Source organism: Eulemur rufifrons, chromosome 19 (genome assembly GCF_041146395.1).
Source record: "Eulemur rufifrons isolate Redbay chromosome 19, OSU_ERuf_1, whole genome shotgun sequence".
NCBI classification, from domain to species: domain Eukaryota; kingdom Metazoa; phylum Chordata; class Mammalia; order Primates; family Lemuridae; genus Eulemur; species Eulemur rufifrons.
Genome location: NC_091001.1, coordinates 83,312,106 through 83,335,407, shown reverse-complemented (window position 1 = coordinate 83,335,407; position 23,302 = coordinate 83,312,106). Strand labels below are relative to the sequence as shown.

General features: G+C 40.2%; 1 protein-coding gene and 1 pseudogene across 2 annotated transcripts in view; both read right to left on the bottom strand.

Annotated features, from left to right (window-relative positions):
* Positions 1-416: 416 nt before the first annotated feature.
* The window catches only part of KCNG3 (potassium voltage-gated channel modifier subfamily G member 3), a 41,818-nt gene continuing 18,932 nt past the window's right edge, over positions 417-23,302 (bottom strand). For both annotated transcript variants that reach the window (XM_069495002.1, XM_069495003.1), the window contains exon 2: positions 417-1,062. In XM_069495002.1, coding sequence (XP_069351103.1) covers positions 417-1,062 — 646 coding nt within the window. The remainder of the gene's footprint in view (positions 1,063-23,302) is intronic.
* On the bottom strand, positions 17,728-18,580 carry LOC138399994 (non-selective voltage-gated ion channel VDAC1 pseudogene; annotated as a pseudogene).

The following is a 23,302-nucleotide window of genomic DNA, read 5'->3' as shown; positions in this document are numbered from 1 at the left end:
TCAAATAATGTACTTAAAAATAATGTGTAATTGTTCAAGGCAAGGAGGAAACAAGTCTAAATAAAATAAGGTCCTAGAAACTGGGTACAGTGGCACACGCTTGTGATCCCAGATACTCAGGAGGCTGAGGCGGGAGGATCACTTGAGCCCAGCCTGAGCAGTACAGCGAAATCCTGTCTCAGTAAAAAAATAAGGTCCTAAAGTTCACTCTAGGAGTCATTACTCTTCCTTTGCAGTCTCAATTCTATTACTTTATAATAAGTAAATTGTTTTATCCCTTCAGCTGGGAAGGATAATTTTTACCCTACCGAGCTGATGACAATGCCACTGCAGTGCTCACCCAGCAAGAAACACATGCATATGAAGCAGCGTCAACTCTTTCTATGAAGTGTGTGCGAGAATTGGTTTGCAATGCGTTAATTCAGGAACTCGGCAGAGAGGCTCCTACTATATCTAGCAGATCTAAATTTGAGCTCATGATAACATTGCACAAAGCTATGGTAGATAAAAGTGATTGGTAATGCCAATAGAACAATTCCGCTAACAACACAAACTCCTCCAAGAATTCTTCCAGGCACTGTGATAGGATACATATCTCCATAGCCAACTGTAGTCATAGAGATAATCACCCACCAGCAGGCAGCGGGGATGCTGGCGAAGTCCTTGTTGGATGTTTCCAGGTCCAACCCATGTTCAAGAAGCTGAGAAAGTGCACTAAAGATTGCCATGGCAACACAAATGAAGACAAGTAACATAACCATCTCTCGGTAGCAACGTTTGAGAGTCAAACCAAGTGTCTGAAGACCAATGAAGTGACGGGCAAGCTTAATCACCCAAAAAATCCTCATCATTCTAAGCACCCTCAAGGTGACTCCAGCCCTCTGGAGTTGAGAGTTCTCGCCTGTAAATACTGTCATCAACACGGAGATGTAATACGGTGTGATTGCCAGTAAATCAATGATGTTCAGGGGTCTCTTGACAAACTCACACTTGTTTTTCGAGACGATGAACCTCACGACGCACTCTGCAGTGAACCAACCTATGCAGATAGCTTCAATTATCCTGGCAAGAGAACAAAAGAAGAATTGATCATTTTATTTTTAAGCATTTAAACAGCTCTTAGATTTCTTCAGATAGTACAACACTGACATACTAATTCAGTTACTTTTCCAGAAAACATCAAGAACAGACAGTATTACCAACATCGGCAGACGCACCAGACGCAACAGAACAACAAATCAGTTCCGATGAAAATTGAACTTGCTAAGGTCATTTATGTATTGCATGAAATACCCTTAAAATGACTATTTTTTTTTTACTTGTCACTATTACTTTTAAAAATATCTCTTTCATTTGGTGGTTTCAAATTAGCTTATCCTTAGCTAGCCACGATATAACACTTCACTTATTCTTGGAGGACGGTGGTTCTCAACCTCAGGTATGAGGTGGGCCAGAAGGGTTTTGTTCCTACATACAGTGAACATACCCAAGTTTTCTGATGACTTACTTCTTGGTAATAGAGTAAATGCAAGATCATTTCCTAAAATGTGACTCTTCTGTGCTTTTCAATAGACTTGTGTGGGAGACACTGAAGCTGCGCCAGCTTTTGGGGCCCTGCACGAGTGCCCTCACCAGAAGGGCACAGGTCACAACCACCCTCATCATATGCTTCACCGCGGAAAACAGGCTGAGGACTCCCGCACTGGAGCAAAACCACCACTGGGATTGTCCCAAAAACTACTTTGTTTGTTTTCCATAATTATTTTTACACAGCATATATTTTTAAAATATAAGACCACATTTTACCTAGAACAGCATTTGCCAATCTTTCCACATTACTGCACACATGGAAAATAATAATATTTACATAGCATACTGGAGTCAGGAGGTAGGATTCTTGAAGAAGCCACCATCCTGGAGGCTCTAGCACCCCTGGCCCTTGCCCTGCATGCTCCAAAGTTGAAGAAATCAAATTTCAACACACCAGTTAGGAAACCCAGACCTGGGGTGAGAGGCAATTCAAAGGTAATTGTAAATTAGTTTAACATTTTTAATCTCAACTTAAAAGTTATAATTATTATGCCATCATTCATTTTTCTCCACTTAATTTTTCCTCACCACTGACCTAAACCCAAACATCAGACATACAATGCAGAGAGAAGAAATCGGAGTAGCTGGGATGGGAGCAGGTGGGACCTCATTTTGGAAAGCATGACTCAAAGTGCAGTCCACAGAACACAGGTTGTACTGGATGGTACTCAGGGAAAGTAAGTACAATTATCCATGTTTCCCTACTGTAGGGCTTTGCAGGACTTAAAGGTTAACTGTGTTTATTTTATTTATTAACTTTTCTTTATTTTTTGAATAGGTATTGAACAGTGAACCATCAGATTCACATAGTTTGAATCTAAAAGGTTAAATAATAATAATAATATAGAATATAGAATAGCCAGCCACCCAGTTCCCCTCCTTGGAGGCAACAATTATTATCAGTTTCTGATGTATGTATATGTATCCCCTTTTATACAAACACCATCATATTATATTAATTGTCCTGCCTCTTATTTGGTGATTTTATCTAGGAGATCATTCCAGGTCAATAAATAGAGAGCTTCCTCATTTCTTAAACATGGTGACACATGTATTCCACTGAATATTTGCACTGTGACTTATTTAGCCAGTCTACTTAATGAACATTTAGGTAGTTTCCCATCTCTGTCAGAACAATGATGCGATGAATATTCTTATTTTTACATCATTTCACACATGTGCAAACATATTTGAAGGATAAATCCCAGACTTGGAATTCCTGGGTCAAAGGAGACATCTACTTGTAATGCTGATAGATCTTGCCAAACTACCCCCATGGAGGCTGTACTAAATTACCCTCCCACCAGCAGCCTATGGCAGTGTCTATTCCCCACAGCCTCACCCATGTAAAGTGTTACTGAACTTGAAGGTCTTCGTGATTCTGATAGATGAAAAACACTTACTGTGAAAAATGTTGAACATCTTTTCACATATATAAGGGCCTGCTCTGCAAGCTATGTCCTCTGCTCACAAGGCCTTTAATCTGCTCAGATACATTTTGAATCCTTCAGGGTCTGCAAAGTGTCAGATTTGGAAACTGTTCCAGAGCTTTTGTTTATAAATATGTTTGTAGCAGAGTTCGAAAAACTACAGCCTGTGGTCTAAATCCTTCCCACTGCCCATTTTTTTGTATGGCATGCAACCTAAAAATGGTTTTTACAGTTTTTTTTTTTTTTTCATCCTTTCCCACTGGTTTGAAATGCTGGCCTTTGTCATACATTAAATCACCAAACATACCTGAATAAAGTTCTGGATTTTCCACATTTCCAAAGTGGAAAGTTCAGAGCTACACTCAGCTATATCTGATTAATCCTTTTTGTCTTGTACTTCCCATACTGCTCCCTATTTTAATTACAGCTCATACAGTTGACTCCTGAACAAATGGGCTTGAACAAATGGGTCCACTTTTATGAGGATTTTTTCAACCAAATGCAGCTGGAAAATACAGTATTGATGTGATGTGAAAACTGCATATACAAAGGGCCAAGTTTCTGTATGGCCCATTGCAGGACTTACGTATGTTTGCAGGACCCACTGCAGGCCTGAGTATGCATGAATTTTGGTACACATGGGAGTCCTGGAACCAATCCCCCAAGTATACCAAGGGATGACTATACTTTGCTTTCATGTCCACTTAAATATATCACTTGAGTGTTTTCCTCCTTTTCAAGATTGTCCTGGTTATTCTTAAGCATTTGCTTTTCCATATGAATTTTTTTTTACATTTTTTTAATGGTTGGAGGAAAAAGCAAAAAAAACAAAAGAAGAATTATATTTTATGACATGAAAATTACATGAAATTAGAATTTCAGTGGCCATAAATGAAGTTTTATTATCATGTCCAATCTAGGTCAGGGTGGAAAGTGTCTTTGCTCTACTCCACACAGTCACTCAGGGACTTGGGTTGATACAGTCCCTGACATCTTGCAGCCAACCATTAAGAATACACGCCTTCCAGGTTGCCATGGCAGGGAAAAAAATTTGCCCCCACTCTTCCATGCTTCTGCCTAGAAATGTTTTGCACCTTGACCTAGATTGGACATGATATGGAGCAAGAAATAAATCTTCATTGTGTGAAGCCACTGAGAGTTCTAAGTCGGTTGCTATCCTAGGTAATAGACTGGAAAAAAAGTAGCAATATGTGCACTCAAAAAAGCACACTATAGTAATAATAATATTTTTCTTAAATTGGCTTGTGGATAAAAGGTACCAGTTCTCCAGCTAATGTACTGTATCCTCTCTAGCCAGACGTGAGCCAGAGGCCCTGGACTGGATGTCAAAGGCCCCGTGCTCTTTCCACTCTGAAGGACGAGCCTCACCCATCAAGTGGCAGAGTGGCACAGATCCTCCAAGGACCCTTCCAGCTCTAAAATTCCAAGATTCTATTAATGTCAGAAGAGTAAAAAAATTAACTGTGCCAAAAATACCAGAACATTTTCTGTCTAATTATTTCCACCAGCAGCCAAAGTTGTTCAGATTAAAAAGGAGGAAATCCAAATGGCGTGGAATAATCTCTCAGTAAGGGAATTTCAAAGAAGTTCATCTGTAATGAGGTCCTCAGGGTTCTTCCTGCCCACCCCGCAAGGCAGTACGACGCAGTTTATTCAGAATTCCACACTAAAGGGATGAATCAGTGAGAAACCCCAGGCATCACTTTTCACCTACGAGTATGCCAAAGCAGTCTCCAACAACAAACACCACCACGCCTGCCAAAGTTCCCCGTGTTTCCAACTGGCACTCTCGCCAATGCCACCACAGGCAACTGCTGGAAAGCTGAACTGTTTACTGAGCACTATAGCAAACAATCGGTACTCCCGAAGTCTACTTCTATAAAACACAAATAGGAAAAAAGAACTAAAGAAGATACTGAGGGAGAGGGACACCATATTCCTTTGAAGCCTGTTCTGATTTCTTTTGAGGTCCAAACGTACAAAAGTTCATGAATGCCTGGCTAATAAAAATGTTTACCACTTACTGAGGCCTGTCAGTTGGGCAGTGTGCTAAGCACTTTACAGACATTATCTCATCTAATCCTTTTCAAGAACTCTATGAAGTGTGTATTTCTCCTAACGTCTCCATTTTACAGATGACAAAACTGAGACTGAAAGGTTAAGCATCTTTCCCAAGGTCACGCAATTAAGAAACTGCAAGGGCACAGGCACAGGTAACGAGACCCAGACCCACAAGGTTTTAAAGCTATAAGGAACATTTTAAAATGCTAATGATTTTTATGACAATGTCCATTGTTAAGATTAAATGGTATGTCAATCTCTTGGTCTCCAAGGTTTACATTAGAACAGCATTTTTCAGACTGCCAGTTCTTAACCCATTAGTGGATCAAAATTGACATTTTTTCAGAAATAGAATAGAAAATGTCAGAGTACATCAAATTACAGTTTTATGAAACTTTTGTCTCAGTTATATATAGTTGTATCCTGGCTTATGATGTAAAAAATATTCGTTTCTGTAGGTACTGGAGGACTTCAACAATTGCTTGCTATCATCAGTCACTACTAATTACTGACTGATCCCTTATGATAGAAGGCACTTCTGCGAATTACTCAGAGGTTTAGAAACAGGCTACAAAGGGAAACAAATGCTTTCAGTGTTAGCCAGTATGGGGATGGGAGAGCTTCCATGCTCTCCCATCCCCCCTCAAAAAAAACGAGGACAGTACATAAGAGGCCACTAACTAAACTGTGTGAATGTAAATATCAGAGTCCCACGGGTGCCATCTTCTCATCTTTCCTTTTATTTTTTTTTCTCTGTTTTTATTTCAGCATATTACAGGGGTACAGATGTTTGGGTTACATATATTGCCTTTGCCCCACCTGAGTCAGACCTTCAAGCATGTCCATCCCCCAGACGGTGCACACTGCACCCATTGGGTATGACTACTCCTCCCCCTCACCTGCCCGACACCGATGAATGTTACTATTATATGTGTACTTAAGTGTTGATCAGTTAATACCAACTTGATGGTGAGTACATGTGGTGCTTGTTTTGCCATTCTTGTGAGACTTCACTTAGTAGAATGGGCTCTAGCTCTACCCAGGATAATACAAGAGGTGCTAGATCACCATTGTTTTCGTGGCTGAGTAGAACTCAATGGTATACATATACCACATTTTATTGATTCACTCATGTATTGATGGGCACTTGGGTTGTTTCCACATCTTTGCACCTGTGAATTGTGCTGCTATAAACATTCTAGCACAGATGTCTTTTTTATAGAATGTCTTTTGTTCCTTTGGGTAGATGCCCAGTAATGGGATTGCTGGATCAAATGGTAGTTCTACTTATAGCTCTTTGAGATATTTCCATATTACTTTCCACAGAGGTTGTACTAGTTTGCAGTCCCACCAGCAGCGTAGGAGTGTTCCTATCTCTCTGCATCCACGCCAACATTTATTGTTTCAGGACTTTTTGATAAAGGCCATTCTCACTGGTGTTAAGTAATATCTCATTGTGGTTTTGATTTGCATTTCCCTGACGATTAGAAATGTTGAGCATTTTTTCATATGTTTGTTAGCCATTAGTCTGTCTTCTTTTGAAGTTTCAGTTCATGTCCTTTGCCCACTTTTTGATAGGGTTGTTTTATTTTCTCTTGCTGATTTTCCTGAGTTCTATGTAGATTCTAGTTATCAGTCCTTTATCAGACATGTAGCATGTGAATATTTTCTCCCATTCTGCAGGTTGTCTGTTTGCTCTTGTGATAGTTTCCTTGGCTGTGCAGAAACTTTTTAATTTGATCAGGTCCCATTTATTTGTTTTTGTTGTTGCGGTGATTGCCTTTGGGGTCTTCTTCATAATTTTTTTGCCTAGGCCAATGTCTGTAATAGTTTTTCCAAAATTTTCTTCTAGAATTCTTATAGTTTCATGCCTTAGATTTAAGTCTGTTATCCATCATGACTTGATTTTTGTGAGAGGCAAAAGGCGTGGATCCTGTTTCAGTCTTCTACATGTGGCTATCCAATTTTCCCAGCACCCTTTATTGAATAAGGATTCTTTTCCCCAGTCATCTTCTCATCTTTTCCTCCCAACATTTTATTATGAAAACTTTCAGACAAGGGGCAGATGCATTCATATTTTAAATATGCTTGCTTATCACCTATTCACTCCTTTATCCATCCACTAATCTCTCCTTTTTATGCATTACAAAATAAGTTACAGACATCAGTACACTTCCCTTTAAAACTTCAGAATACATATCACTAGTTAGAATTTAATATTTGTTTAGTTTTTCTCTTTTAATGAAACTTTGTATACAATGAAATGTCCAAACTTCATGTATACATTTACTGAGTTTTGACAAATGTATAACCCAAATTGCTATCAAGATAGAGAGTATTCACATCACCCCCAAGAGTTCCCTGCCTGATTCATGTTTGTATCTTTTGCCCTCACTTCCCAAGCCCAGCAGACACTTAGCAAGTGCTCTGTAGATGTTTGTCCAGTACAACATGAGTGACTCTGATAGAATGCAAAGGCCTGGGATGGACACGCCATAGCCACAAGAAGCCTCTTGGTTCTTCTGGATAACTAAAGACTGCCATTAAAAATGGTCCTGAGGGCTGGGCATGGTGGCTCATGCCTGTAATTTCAGCACTCTGGGAGGCCAAGGTAGAACAATCGCTGGAGGCCAAGAGTTCTAGGCAAGCCTGGACAACATAGCGAGACCCCGCCTCTACAAAAAATAGAAAAATTAGCCAGGCCAGGTGGCACACATCTGTAGTCCTAGCTACTTGGGAGGCTGAGGCAGGATCGCTTGAGCCCAGGAATTCGAGGCTGCAGTGAGCTATGTTTGTGCCACTGCACTCTAGCCTGGGCGAAAGAGAGAGACCCCATCTCAAAAAAAAAAAAAAAAGAAAGAAAGAAAAGAAAAGAAAAGAAACAAAGAAAGAAAGAGAAAGAAAGAAAGAACTCCTACAATGACAAAAAAAAAATCAAATAATGGACTTGAATAGACATTTTTCCAAAGATGCTATTCAATGGCCAATAAGCATATGAGAAGATGCTCACCATCACTAATCATCAGAGAAATGCAAATCAAAACCACAATGAGGTATCACCTCACACCCATAGAATGGCCACTAACCAAAAAACAAACAAACAAACAAAAACACCCAGAAAATAAGAAATGTTGGTGAGGACTCTCACCAACAGTGCGCTCTAGTGCACTGTTAGTGGGATTGTAAAATGGCGCATTCACTACGCAAAATAATTGAAAGCAGGGTCTCAAAGAGATATTTGCGTACCCATGTTCACAAATACAAATTCATAATAGCCAAGCACTATTCAAAATAGCCAAGATGTGGAAGCAACTCAAATGTCCACTGACAAATGGCTAGTGCACTGTTAGTGGGATTGTAAAATGGTGCATTCACTACGCAAAATATATGGAGGTTCCTTAAAAATAGAAATATCATATGATCCAATAATCCCTCTTCTGGATATATATCCAAAAGAATTGAAAGCAGGGTCTCAAAGAGATATTTGCATACCCGTGTTCACAAATACAAATTCATAATAGCCAAGCACTATTCAAAATAGCCAAGATGTGGAAGCAACTCAAATGTCCACTGACAAATGGATAAAAAAAAAAATGTGGTATATGCATACAATGGAATATTATTTAGCCTTAAAAAGGAAGGAAATCGTACTCAAGTCTGTAATCCCAGCTACTCATGAGGCTGAGTTGGGAAGATTGCTTGAACCCAGGCTGCAGTGAGGTACGACTGAATTATGCCACTGAACTGCAGCCTAGGTAGCAAAGCAAGATCTCATCTCTAAAAAAGATTAAAAATAAAATAAAATTTTAAAAAAGGAAGGAAATCTTTCACATGCTACAACATAGATGAACCGTGAGGACATTATGCTAAGTGAAATAAGCCAATCACAAAAAGACAAAATACCATATGATTCCACATACATGAGGTATCTGAAGTGGTCAAATTCACAGAAACAGAAAGTAGAATGGTGGTCACCAGGGGCTGGGGGAAGGGAAAAGATGGGGAGCTGTTTTTTGATGAGTATGGAGTTTCAGATCTGCAAAATGAAAAAGTTCTAAAAATCTGTTTCATAACAATGTGGATGTACTTAACACTATTGAACTATATACTTAAAAGAGATTAAGATGGTAAATTTCATGTTATCTGTATTTTACCACAACTTTATAATAAAAAGCAAACATACGGGCAGCGGTGGGATTCAAACCCACAACCCCAAAGAGGTTGCAGCTTTAATCTGGCACTTTGGACTGCCCAGCCACACCACCCACTGGGTCACTGAAAAAGAAAACGGTGCTGACCTTGCCAATAATTAATTTTTGATTTATATTTTGCTTTATCGCAAAAGAATTTAAGATGGTTGTTCTTATCGTTAACACCAAGCAGAACCTGATTAAAATTCAATATATAGGGACAACTAAGAAAATGAACATAATGACAAATGAAAGCTGAATATTTTTACTGAATAGCTGACTTGAAAATGCTAAAAGAGTTACACAAACATAGGGCAGCACAGAAAACCATCTGAAAGTTATTATATACATATGTTATACGTATTATACTCTTTTATACATATGTAATTATAATATATTTAAAAGCAAGTACAATATCACAATGTGTAAGACTGTAACATAAGGAAATGTTATATGAATCCAAACCCCAACAACTACTCCAGTCATTTTTTAATCAAAATAAGAATAATATATCCTTCACTTAAACATTAAACAAAGAGAACAAGGGAGAAGACAGCAGAATCTCAAGGCAGGCAACACTTATCCACTCATAACTTCCTGCAGAACTCTGGATAAACTACTCTGTCTTCCTGAATTTTCCTCATTGACTAAGTGGCGATAATAATACAACCTACTTCTCAGGTTGTCATAAGAATTAAATGAAACAATATGTAATATGTGTACAGAGCTTAGAACACTGCCTGGCATATGGTAAGTGCTCAATAAATTGTGATGATTATTATTATTATTATTACTACAAACCAGCTCTGGGCTCAAAGTCTTCCCTTTACAAAAAGGAAATCAGTTCAAGGCCTCCCTGAGGGTGTGGTGGCTCATGCCTGTAATCCTAGCACTCTGGGAGGCTGAAGTGGGAGGATTGGTTTAGCTCAGGAGTTTGAGACCAGCCTGAGCAAGAGCAAGACACTGTCTCTACCAAAAATATTTTTTTTTTTTTTTTGAGACAGAGTCTCACTCTGTTGCCCAGGCTAGAGTGAGTGCCGTGGCGTTAGCCTAGCTCACAGCAACCTCAAACTCCTGAGCTCAAGCGATCCTCCTGTCTCAGCCTCCCGAGTAGCTGGGACTACAGGCATGCACCACCATGCCCGGCTAATTTTTTCTATATATATTTTTAGCTGTCCATATAATTTCTTTCTATTTTTAGTAGAGATGGGCTCTCGCTCTTGCTCAGGCTGGTCTCGAACTCCTGAGCTCAAAGGATCCGCCCATCTCGGCCTCCCAGAGTGCTAGGATTACAGGCGTGAGCCACCGCGCTCGGCCTCTACCAAAAATATTAATAGAAAAATTAGTTGGGTATCGTGGTGCATGCTTGTAGTCCCAGCTACTCGGGAGGCTGAGGCAGGAGGATTGCTTGATCCCAGGAGTTTGAGGCTGCAGTGAGCTATGATACCACTGCACCCTACCCAGGGCGACAGAGCAAAACCCTGTCTCAAAAGGAAAAAAAAAAAAAAAAGCTTTCCTGAATGCAAAGAGAAGGCAGGAATGAATACTCCATTCTTTCTTCTCCCAAAAATTCTTAGATTCTTAGACACTGCAGGCTGCAGCATAAATTGTTAGAACCACTTAAAAAAGCAGCTGGCAGGATCAATCAAGCTTACTACCGCACAGGAGACGGAGCCATTCATCCACTCTGAGAATGCATCCTACACATGCATCCTCACATTTACGCAAGAACCTATACAGCAAGATCCATTGTTTGTATTACCCAAGAATAAAAAAAAATATGAATACCTATGCGCAGGAGATTGATTATATAAATATATTTCCAAAAGTCAGTATTGGGTTGAATCATATGAAATTGCCAAACATTCAAATATCAGCAATTTTATATGATTCAACCTTATAATATATAGCCATGAAAAGGAATGAGGTATATCACTTGCTTTGATGTGGAATATTCTTCAGGATGTATGGTAAGCAAGGTGCAGAACAGAACCCACAGTACACTACAACTGTGTGTGTGTGTGTGTGTGTGTGTGTGTGTATGTGTAGGTACATGCATGCACACCCACACTGGAAGGATACTCAAGAAACTGTTAACACCGGTTCCTTTAGGTAGGGAACTCTCAAGCCTGATGCAGGATGGAAACTCTCTTTTTTATTTTATTCCCTTTTGTATGGTTAAATGCTTTGCCATGGCACATACTATTTTTCCAATTTGAAAACATTTTTAAAGAAAAAGTGAAAAGCATGGACCAACTCGAAGAGCAATCACCATGATGGAGTTGTCAGCAGCTTGAATCAGCCCTAGACAATCCCAGGAGTGCCACAAAAGAAAGTCACACCCTTCTAGCCCACACTTTGATATTTAAACGTACGGGCATTTCCAATCACATTTCTAACGGGCAGGTACAGTGGGATAACACACAGCGTAATAAAAATTTCCAACAAACTGCACATCAACATCCACCACAACCCAGAGTCTCTTTCACGTCCTTAATAAGAGTTTTCTCCAAAACAATCAGTTAAATGAGAAAAAGATAGGATTTTTAAAAAAACTTTATTTTTTTCTTACACACTTAAATTACCCTACAGAAAAAAAAAAAAAATCTATACCATTCATACCGTTTTATCTTCCAGCCTAGATCAGCAACAATAATTACACATATTGAGCACTTACTCAAGTGCCAAGCATCTTTCTATAAATTTATATATATTAATTCATATAATTAATTATATATATTAATTCATTTTACGCTCACAACTGTATGCGAGAGGTTTTATTATCCCCACCTATAAATGAGGAAACTAAGGCAAAGAGAAGGAATTAGCTCATGGCACACAGCTAATACATGGCAGATCAATAACTGTACTCATTAAGTCATACATTGAATCCCTCCTGGGACTTATGTATTTCCTTATAGCTGTAATCAATGTATACTTGTTATTTTATGTTCCTCACTTGATATTATTTTGTTTCCTCAAGTCCCCATTTGGGTGGCCATTTCTTTAGGATATGTGGCGGGATACGGATAATGATAAATAGAAAGGTCATTCCTCTGAAGTCTTTGGGATTGACTAGGGGGAACTGGGCTCCTCCCACAGTCTTTAGTAAGGGCTGCTATGATTCTGCAGGATTTCGCCTTCCTACAATCACCTCCTGTGGGCTGCCCTTGCTTTCTTCACTCCCCGCTTAGCAGATAGGAAGGCGCTGCTCTCTCCCTTGCCTGAGGAAGCTGGGGCTCTACCTGCTAAACTGCACAGTTTGCCTTGTTGTTCCTCTGTCCTCTGTTTTGGCAACAAAGACACCAGACCCACATGCTCTCTTTGTTGGTAAACAGGGACTAATGACCCTCTACAAAGAAACAACCAAGTTCTTGGCTGCACATCCCAAGACTACAGCACCTGCCCTGCTAAGACAGAGCTACCCACCCTATGTAAATCTTCACCGGGCCACGCACAGTGGTTCATGCCTGTATCCCAGCATTTCGCACAGTGGTTCATGCCTGTAATCCCAGCATTTCGAGAGACTGAGGTGAAAGGATCACTTGAGGCCAGGGCCTGGGCAATACAGCGAGACCTTGTCTTTACCACAAATTTTAAAAATTAGCGAGGGTGTGGGGGGTTTCCCGCCTGTAGTCTCAGCTACTTGGGAGGCTGAGGCAGGAGGGATGCTGGAGCCCAGCAGTTTGAGGTTGCAGTGAGCTATGATGACGCCACTGCACTCCAGCCTGAGCGACAGAGTGAGGCCCTGTATCCAAAAAAAAAAAAAAAAAAAAAAAAAAATCCCCATGAAAGACCAGACCAGAGTGCGTTTCTCTGAAAAATTATAGGCAATTACTGCAAATAATCCTTGTCTTCTCTGACTACTTTTGGCATAATTAATTCCATTTTCAACCCAAATATGTGACTTAAGGTCATTGTAGTAGAAGCCTGAGGTAGTATCTTGCTATGAACTCTGTCCTGCTAGTGTGACTTAGTAGAGAAAGACTCTAAAACCTCAGAAAGAAATATTTTTGATACTCTGTCAATATAATAGGATTTTGTTTTTTAAACTTTTGAGATGGAGAATCAAGACCATTCAAGATACAAAAGAAGACAGAACGGTATGGTAATCGCCCAGTCCCCGGCCCCATCGACCATCAGCCCATAGCCAGTTCTGCCCCCTCCACACCCTTATCCACTGCCCTCCTCGTGTGTTATTTTGAAACAAATCCCAGAGTGTGGGCATTTATCAGACAAAGGGAGGCAGGAAATGTGGCTGTAGTCTGAGTCTCTTGAGACAGGTCAACTGCAGCCAGGATGATGCTGTCCTAGAGTAAGAATGGGATGGCAGTATATTAACTTGGATGTGGTTCCACGCCCACGGAGCACATTAATTCATTCATCATGCAATAAAGCTCATAAGTGAGTGCCTACTGTGTGCCAGGCTCTATAGAGCCATGTACAAGTATATAAAGAAAAATTAAAGATAGAACTTAACTATAGGTGTGGGCAAGATGTCCAGCTGTGTGCTGGGCCAGAGACTTGCCCTCTTGTTTAACTATAGTTCTGTAAGATGTTATTACATAATATCATTAGGGAAACTAGATGAGGTACACCAGAACTCTCAGTATTATTTTTCATGTTTTTTTTTTTAAGAGACGAGGTCTCGCTATGTTGCCCAGGCTGGAATGCAGTGGCTATTCCCAGGCCCGATCCCACCACTGATCAGCCCTGCGGAACTTAGTGCAGACACCCCCTGGGCATAGCGCACTACAGCCCAGAACTGGGTTAAAGGATCCTCCCGCCTTAGCTTCCCAAATGGCTGGGACTATAGGCAACACCACCACACTGGGCTCTGTACTATTTTCACAACTTCTTGTAAGTATAAAAGTATTTCAAAATATGAAGGTTAAAAAAAAAAAGGTAAAACTTATCTTAAAAGAGTTTACAACCTAGTGAAAGGTAAGATATACCCTCCCCAACAACAATCCTATCCATCTAAATTCAAAAATAAAATGTAGCAAGTGATAAATGCTGTAATTAACATGTATTAAGTTCAGAAGAAGGTAAATTTCCTTTCATCTAGGGGTTTCCGAAAGGCTTCTTTGAGAAAGTGCCAATTTAATTTGGCATGGAAAGATGAGCACAGGCAATATCAGGAAAAAGTAAAAAAAAAAAAAAAATCTAACAAGCTGGGCATGGTAGCACACGTCTATAGTCCCAGATACTCAGGAGGCTGAAACAAGAGGATCACAGAAGTTTGAGGCCAACCTGGGCAACATAGCAAGATCCCATCTCTATATGAAAAAAAAAAAAAAGAATCTATGAATAGTTGAATTTTTCACAAATGAAATGTACTGAAGTATTCACTACATGATTTTTAAAATAACTTTTAAGTATATATTATTATGACCCTTCAGGTCATAGAAGTTGGTCATCACTATTGTATTACCCTATTTTATGGATGAGGAAAGAGGCTCCAGGCTAAATCCGTGGCATAGCTGGGGAGCTGGGTCTGTAGCATGGATGTTTCTGCTCAGGGAGAGAATGTTAGCAGTAGGTCTAGTTAGGGGACCACTAAAATATGCAAAAACCAAAATAAAGACCAGAAACCAAGCAGTGATAGTGGAAAATCAAAAGGAGGGGCCAGGTAAGAAAAAGAATGGGAGCAGAAAAGCATCATGGTGCTCAGGGAACAGGGAGCCCACTAGGATGCAAAGCGAGGTGTGCAGCAGGAAGTAGAAGAGATTGTAGGAATTATGGTGGGTGCCTGCACTGAAGCTTGATGGCAAAGGGTTGTGAAAGTCAAGCTACAGCTTTAAAGGCAAAGGGAGCTCATTGACGATTTTGCAACAAGAGAAGGCACTCATTCAATAAGCATTTCTTGAGTGGTTGCTATGTGCCAGGCGTGCTGCAGGCCAAAGAGCTGGGAAGATCACTTGGTTGCAGTTCTAGATGTAAAAAAAAAGGGCTGGGAAGAGGCCAAGTGTGCAGGTGTGCTGTGGGATATGCATGGGACGGCTGGAGTGTGCGGTCAGTCAGGAGGCTACGACCCAAGCACGAGAAATGGAAGGCCCAAACTGGCAGCAGATTATGGGAATGAAATGAAATGACGCCAGAATCCTCCAACAAGCCACTGCAACTGGTGAGGGGCACAGAATCACGGCTACAAGGATGTGAGCAGATGTGCAGCACGGCTGAAACAGGCACAGGACATTCGCAGACACTCAGCCACCGTCCCAGACCTCCCGGACAGATGCGAGGGGAGGGACAGAAGGCTCCAGGCAGAGGCCCTGCAGTTTTCCCCAACCAGAAAAGTGAGTGAAGAAAACAAACACCACCCAGAAATGTCTTATTACAAGAGATGGCCACTTTGACTATTCCCTTGATTTTCTTCCCAAAAAATAAGACAGAAATTATCTTTTGGAAGCTAAATGACATAAAGAATTTCAGCCACCCCATGCTTCCCTGATCATGTTGATTGCCCTCTATTAGAGGACTCAAGTTGTTTTGTCGTCAGCTCTGCACTGGTTCTGTGGACAAGCCATCTGCTCTTCGTTTGTGCCTCACCTGAGGCTCTCAAAAGTCAGAGACGTCGTTTCTCGCTGACTGCCGTGGGAATTTATGCTTCTCTTCACCAGAGCCAAGGAATGTGTTTTCAAAAGACTACCATGTTGTAGGTGGACAGACACATACAAAGAGAGAAACCTAAAATCGGCGGCTCTGATTCTCACTACTAAACACTTGCTGGAGTCGAGAGCAACAGAAACCCAGACTGGCCCACCAGCACCTGCCCTCCCAGGCCTCACCTCCTCCGCTGCGGGTGGGCCCCCTGGGTCTTCAGCTGCAGCCAATCTCTCACCAAATATCTCTCACATATTTGCCTAAAAAATGCTGTGAGAAAACCAATCGCATCACGAGACTTAATCTGTTCCTATTCCATATATAACTACCAGATGGGTTCTACTCCCTTTTTATTTAATTGGCAATTCATTAGGAAAAGAATTCCGAGACCAGAAGGGACATCAAGAGATCCACCTCTTCAAACAAGATCATCTCATAAAAATTGACACCAATTCTTTTTTTTAATAATATTTTATCATTTTGACTTCCAAACTGTTTTTATCTATAGAACAACTTGGGAAAATGAATTTCCTTTTTCTTTTTAGAGACAGGGTCTCACTCTGTCACCCAGGCCAGCGTGCAGTGGCAAGACCATAGCTCACTGTAGCATCGAACTCCTGGGCTCAAGTCATCCTCTCGCCTCGGCCTCCCAAGTTGCTGGGACAACCGACATAAGCCACCACACTCGGCCTGGGAAAATGAATTTCAACAAATGATATTTTAAAATTTTTTGAGGTTTCAATATTTTATTCAGGTTTTATTTTAAGTGATGTTAATTACAGCATTTGAAGGGGAGGATCTAATTCCACACAAAATGGAAGACTCTAAAATGTACCCACTAAACTGCTAAAAAGTAAATTGAGTGGTGAGAATGCAACAGAAGTCCAATTTAGATTCTGAGTGTTGTCACCATGTGACTACAACCACACAGACTCTTCCCAGCTTATAGCTGGAGCTCCTGGAAGCTATTTCATACTCTTCTGGTGCAAGGGCAAGAAACCACAACAGGAGATGGAATTAAGTCCCGGATTACTGGCTTCATCACATCCACCCTCTCCACCCCAAAACAGCACAAAACAGCTACCACACCCTGCAGACCTTTTGATGCAAAAGAGGTGATGATGGACTGGGGCGGGAACAGGTCATGAAGATCTGTCTAAATAAGCCCCTTTCTGGTGAGTTTATACACACCATCAAGCAATGAGCCTTTCATCAATTGGGGTCAGGAAAACCAAGGCTCAATTTTCAGGAAGGCACAATTCTATTCATTTACTCAACACGAATTTACAAAGTGCCTGCACATTATCAGCTTCCACTTGCAGTCATTTCTAGATTAAAAAAGAAACTTGGCATCCTAGAAGGGCCACCAAGTTCCAAAGTCTACAGCTGAAAGGACCTTTTTTGGAATTGGGTTTCCTCTGTACCTCTGAAAGGGTAACACCTTAAATCTGAGTCATCTTTAACCTTGGAGGTCTAACATGATATTTACCAATACTCACATCCCAGACACACAACATTAAAACATGCACTGCAGCCTGGGCATCATGGTAAGACCCCATCTCTACAGAAAATTTTTTAAAACTTAGCCCAGTGTTGTGGTGCACACCTATAGTCCCAGCTATGTGGGAGGCTAAGGCAGGAGAATGGCTTGAGTGCTTGAGACCAGGCATTCTAAGTTACAGTGAGCTATGATCAGACCAACGCACTCCAGCCTGGGCAACAAAGTGAGACCCTGTCTCAAAAAAAAAAAAAAAGATAGACTAAATTCTATGCTAGCTATGCTGCATGCTGCAAAATAGTTCAACATTCAACAATTATACAGTTGTCATTTATGCTTGAAATTCAAGTCCTAGACCAAGCTCATGGCCACCAGCATGGAGGTCATTGCCATCCAGCAGAGCTACCAGCATCAGTTTGGTACCTAGCATCAGGGTCTGAGTATATCATAAACCTAACAGGCTGGAGTTGTTCACTTTAGCCAAGAACCTGGCACCAGTGTTGATTTGATGCTTGGCTGCTAGTCTGAAGTGACTATTATTGTTTCCTGCTGTCCAGGAGAGCCTGACAGCAGTCTCCAACTTCTTGTTCACCTTCTGGTAAATGGAGTCACCAAACTCTGTCCCATTATTCACATTAGTGTGAAGCTGGAATCCATCAGTCTTGTAGCCAACCACAAAGTTGCCCTGGGACATCTGGGACTGTGTGGTCTCAAAATTCATCTGGTAGCCAGCCAGCCCTCAGAACCCAGCAGCAGAGCACCCCAGACTGAAGGCCCAGCAATGTTGAAATGCCCGGCTAGCCCAGGTTGGTGTGCTTCCACTTGTACTCTGTCGTGATTTTAGCATTCCCCTCCCCACCCTCCTGTTAGGTGAGAAAGATGAATTGAGCGTCAGCTTCAGGCCACATGCGGGCTGATCTTCCACAGTAATCTCGGTGCCCAGTGTACTGTCAGTGTTGATTTCTCTGTAAATGTCAGGCCATATTCAGTCCATCTGTACTTAGTTTCCAGACTGCCCGTCACTTTGGTGGTCTCGGTGTCGGCTGAGCCTGAGCTTGTAAATTCCAATCCATTCTCAGAGTTTGTTTTCAAATCAAGTTTTATTAAGCCAAAAATCCATAGCCCTTGGTGAAGACATCCCTGGCAGATTTGCCAAGTTCAGCATATGCAGGAGGCACAGCCATCTTCTGCTCAGAGGTGATAGCAGAGGGCTTGGCGGACGCTATGGCGGGGGCTGCCTCAACAGATTATATCTTTAAAATGAGGCAGCTCATTCTAATGTCATTATTTGCTATTTTCTAATGACAGGTAAATATTAATAATACGTCCAGGCTGGGAATGGTGACTCACGCCTGTATTCCTAGCACTCTGGGAGGATCACTTGAGGCCAGGAATTCGAGACCAGCCTGAGCAAGAGCAAGACCCCATTGCTACTAAAAATAGAAAGAAATTAGCTGGACACCTAAAAATATATAGAAAAAAATTCGGCAGGCATGGCGGCGCATGCCTGTAGTCCCAGCTACTCGGGAGGCTGAGGCAGAAGGATTGCTTAAGCCTAGGAGTTTGAGGTTGCTGTGAGCGAGGCTGATGCCACTGCACTCTAGCCGGGGTGACAGAGGGAGACTCTGTCTCAAAAAACATTAAAAAAAAAAAAAAAAGTCCATAGCTCAACTCAGATTATTTTTACTTGATTACTGTGTACCAAGTACTCACTGTATACATCAGGACATAAATGATACTTATGCACAAAGTTTCCAACATGTACATAAAAACAAAAGCTTTAATCAAAGATAGGGATATTTAAAAGTATCTAGACTGTAAGGTCTTACTGAAACAACATGCTATGTTTTAGTCCACCCTTATGAATACAAAAACATTCACAGTACTAAAAGCAGCAATGCTCAACTCCAAGTACTGAGGTATTGCTGACTCCCAACTAATCAGCAGATAAAAGCTAAATCCATGATTATGTCATGCAAGGCTTCAGATCTGCCACTCTCCGCCTTGTACCATCTGCTCCAACTAATGGAAAGCAACACAGTCCCCAGTCTTCTCACGCCTCTTGCCTTTGCACATCTACCCCGCCTTCTTGGCCAACATCAACCAGCCCTTCAAGTCTGAGCTCAAGCATCACCACCCCTGGGAAGCCTCACCTCAGGTCCCTAGCACGGCTGACTCTCCCCAGTGTTCCCACAGCAGCCAGTGTTCACCTCTAGCATTGCACATATCACACTGTGTGGTGGTTGTACATTTACTGGTCTGTCTCCTCAGCAAAGCAGCAAATGGGGCTGTGTTATCTTTTTTTTTTTTTTAAGACAAGAGTCTTGCTCTTCACCCTGGCTAGGGTGCAGTGACGAACATCACAGCTCACGGCAACCTCAAACTCCTGGGCTCAAGCCATCCTTCTGCGTTAGCCTTGCCAGTAGATGGGACTATAGGCACACACCACTGAGCCCCGCTGGTTTTTCTATTTTTAGTAGAGACAGGGTCTCGATCTTGCTCAGGCTGGTACAGAACTCCTAGCCCCAAGTGATCCTCCTACTTTGGCCTCCCAGAGTGCTAGGAATATAGGCATGAGCCACCATGTCTGGCCTTGTGTTATCTTTAAAAAAAAAAAAAAAAATCACTATATTACCTAATCATGGAATTTAATAGGTATTCAGAAAATATGTTGTTTGACTAAATTAATGGTATAATAAATTTTATCATTGGTGAGTTCAGCATTTTATCAGTCCAATGAAACATTTAGGACAAAATGATGTATTTGTTGCGTTAATTTTTTTAAAAATTAGAGATAATACATTACTATCCTTACTTCATACCACACACACACAAATTGAGATAGAGGGTAGTCCTAAATGTAAATGCTAAAATCATAAAGATTTTAGAAGAAAACATAGGAATCATCTTTGTGACTTGGCAGCCGGAAAGTTTCTTATGCAGGGCATAAAATGTAGTAATCATGTAGTAATAAAGGAAAATATTAATAAATTAGAGTTCATAAAAATTTAAAACTTTAATACAGTAGAAGATACCATTAAGAAAATGAGGCCAGGTACCATGACTCAAGCCTATAATCCTAGCACTTCAGGAGGCTGAAGTGGGAGTACTGCTTCAGGTCAGGAGTTTGAGACCAGCCTGAGCAATATAATGAGACCCCATTTCTACAAAAAAATAGAAAAATTAGCCAGGCATGGTGGCATGCGCCTGTATTCCCAGCTACTTAGGAGGCTGAGGCAGAAGGATGGCTTGAACCCAGGAGTTGGAGGTTGCAATGAGCTATGATGATGCCACTGCACTCTAGCCCAAGCAATAGAGCGAGACCTTGTCTCCAAAAAAAAAAAACCAAATGTGTATATATATATATATATATATATATTTTTTTTCCCTGCCTGGCCAGAAATTGTAATTTTTAAAAGGATATCATTAACAAATCAATGCCAGTTCTTTATAAGGTACCTAAATATAAATCTTTTTTTAAAGAACCTAATATTCAAGTTGACTAAATGTAAATCTAACAGAAGATATAGAGGAATTTTTAGATGAAAATCATAAAACTTAGGGGAATGTGGGAGGGGATGAGGGATAAAAACTTACCTACTGGGTACAAAATATACAATTCTGGTGATGGGCACACTAAAAGCCCTGACTTCAGCATTATACAATTCCTCCATGTAACAAGAACACTTGTACCCTTTAATATTTTAAAATAAAAATTATTTTATAAAAAAAGGCATTGCCCAAAAAAAAGAAACATCATAAAACTTTATTGACAGATATTAAAGAGTAAATGGAATTATATGCTATGTTCATAGATAGTGAGACTAAATCATGAAAATGCCAACTCTCCCAAATTAATTCATAAATTCAATGCAAAAAATTTTAATGCAATACAATCAAAATTCCCAAGAAGATATTCATGGAAACTGATAAGCTGATTACATTATTATAGTAATTAAGGCAGTGTAGTGTTGATGCTGGAATGAATATGAAAACTTTCTGACACTTCCAGGGACAACAACAACAAAAGAATATGAAGACTAATGGAGAATAGTGAACCCCGAAATAGATCCACATACTTACAGAAACTAGATATGTGGCACATGAGGCTCTCCAGACTAGTAGGGTAAAAACTGGAGACCATTCCATAGTGCTGGGGAAACTGTTTTTCATATGAAAAAAATAAATTCAATCCCTCACATCATAAATAATTTTAGGTGGATTAAGGACCAAATTTGAAAAATAAAAGTTAAGTAAAATTTTTATAAATATGTAAAAATCTTTTAAGAAAATATTAAACAATCTTTATGATCTTGGAGTATGGAATATTTTATTAAATAATACTTTAAAATCACACAAACCATAAAGGAAAATATCAATAAGTTTATTAAAAAGTACAACTTCTATACACCAAAAAACACCATAAACAAAATGAAAAGACCAGCCACAGTCAGTACATAATTGAAAGAAATCAGTACTAGGGATGTACAGTTAATCATTAAGAAAAAGAAAAATGGGGCTGAGCGAGGTGGCTCATTCCTTTAATCCCAGCACTTTGGGAGGCTGAGACAGGAGTTATGACTTCAGGCAAGAGATTGAGACCAGCCTGGGCAACATAGCAAGACCTCATCTCTATAAAAATTTTTTTTAAAAATTAGCTGGGTGTGGTAGTGCATGCCTGTAGTCCTAGCTACTCAGGAGGCCACCAGAGAGTTGGAGACTGCAGGGAGCTGTGATCATGCCACTGCCTTCCAGCCTGGGTGACACAGTAAGACCCCATCTCTGAAAAAACAGAAAAAGAAAGAAAGAAAGAAAAATGGGCAAAGGATATGAACACACAGTCCACAAAGAAGAAATCCATGTGACAAAAAATTTTATGAAAAGATGTTCAACCTCACTAGTCATCAGAAAAATGGAAATTAAAATTACAATGAGATATCATATACTCCCATTAGATAAGCTGAAATTAAAGAGATTGACAATACCTAGTGTTAGCGAGAGCATGAAGCAACTAGAACTCTCACACGCCACTGCTGGGAATGTGAAATGGTACAACCACTCTAGAAGATAGTTTGTTCGTATCTTAAAAATTAAACATACATCTACCCTATGATCCAGTAATTCCACTTCTAGGTATTTATTCAAGAGGGGAAAAATATGTCCACAAAAACACTTTTATGTGAATATTCATAACAGGTTTATGCATAACTAAAAATAAGAAGCACTCCAAATGTCCATCAACTAGTGGATGATAAACTGTGGTATATTCCTACAATGAAATACTACAATGGAATAAATTTTCCTCAAAATGTTTTTTTTTTTCTTTTTTTTTTTTCATTGTTTTTCACAGTAGCTCACACCTGTATTCCTCAAAATGTTGAACACAGAATTACAATACAGCCTGGCAATTCCATTCCTAGGTATCTTCCCAAGAGAAATGAAAACATATATTCACATAAAAACTTGGAAACAAATGTTCATAGCAGTCATTATAGTCAAAAAGTGAAAACAATCCCAATCCCAATGTCCACCAACTGATGAATGGGTAAACAAAATGTGGCATAACCATACAATAGATTATTCAATCATAACAGGAATGAAATACAACATGGATGAATCGTGAAAATGATGCTAAATGAAAGAAGTCAGACACACAAGGCCCCATATTGTATAACCGTACTCATATGAGATGTCCAAAATAGGCAAATCCATACAGACAGAAAATAGGTGGTTGCCAGAGGATGGGAGGAGAGGGAATAGGGAGTGACTACTAACAAGTAGGTTTCTTTCTGGGGTAATGGAAATGTTCTGGAATAGTGATGATGGTTGCACAATATAGTGAATATAGTAAAAACCACCAAATTGTATACTTTGAAATGGTAAATTTTATTATGTGAATTATAGCT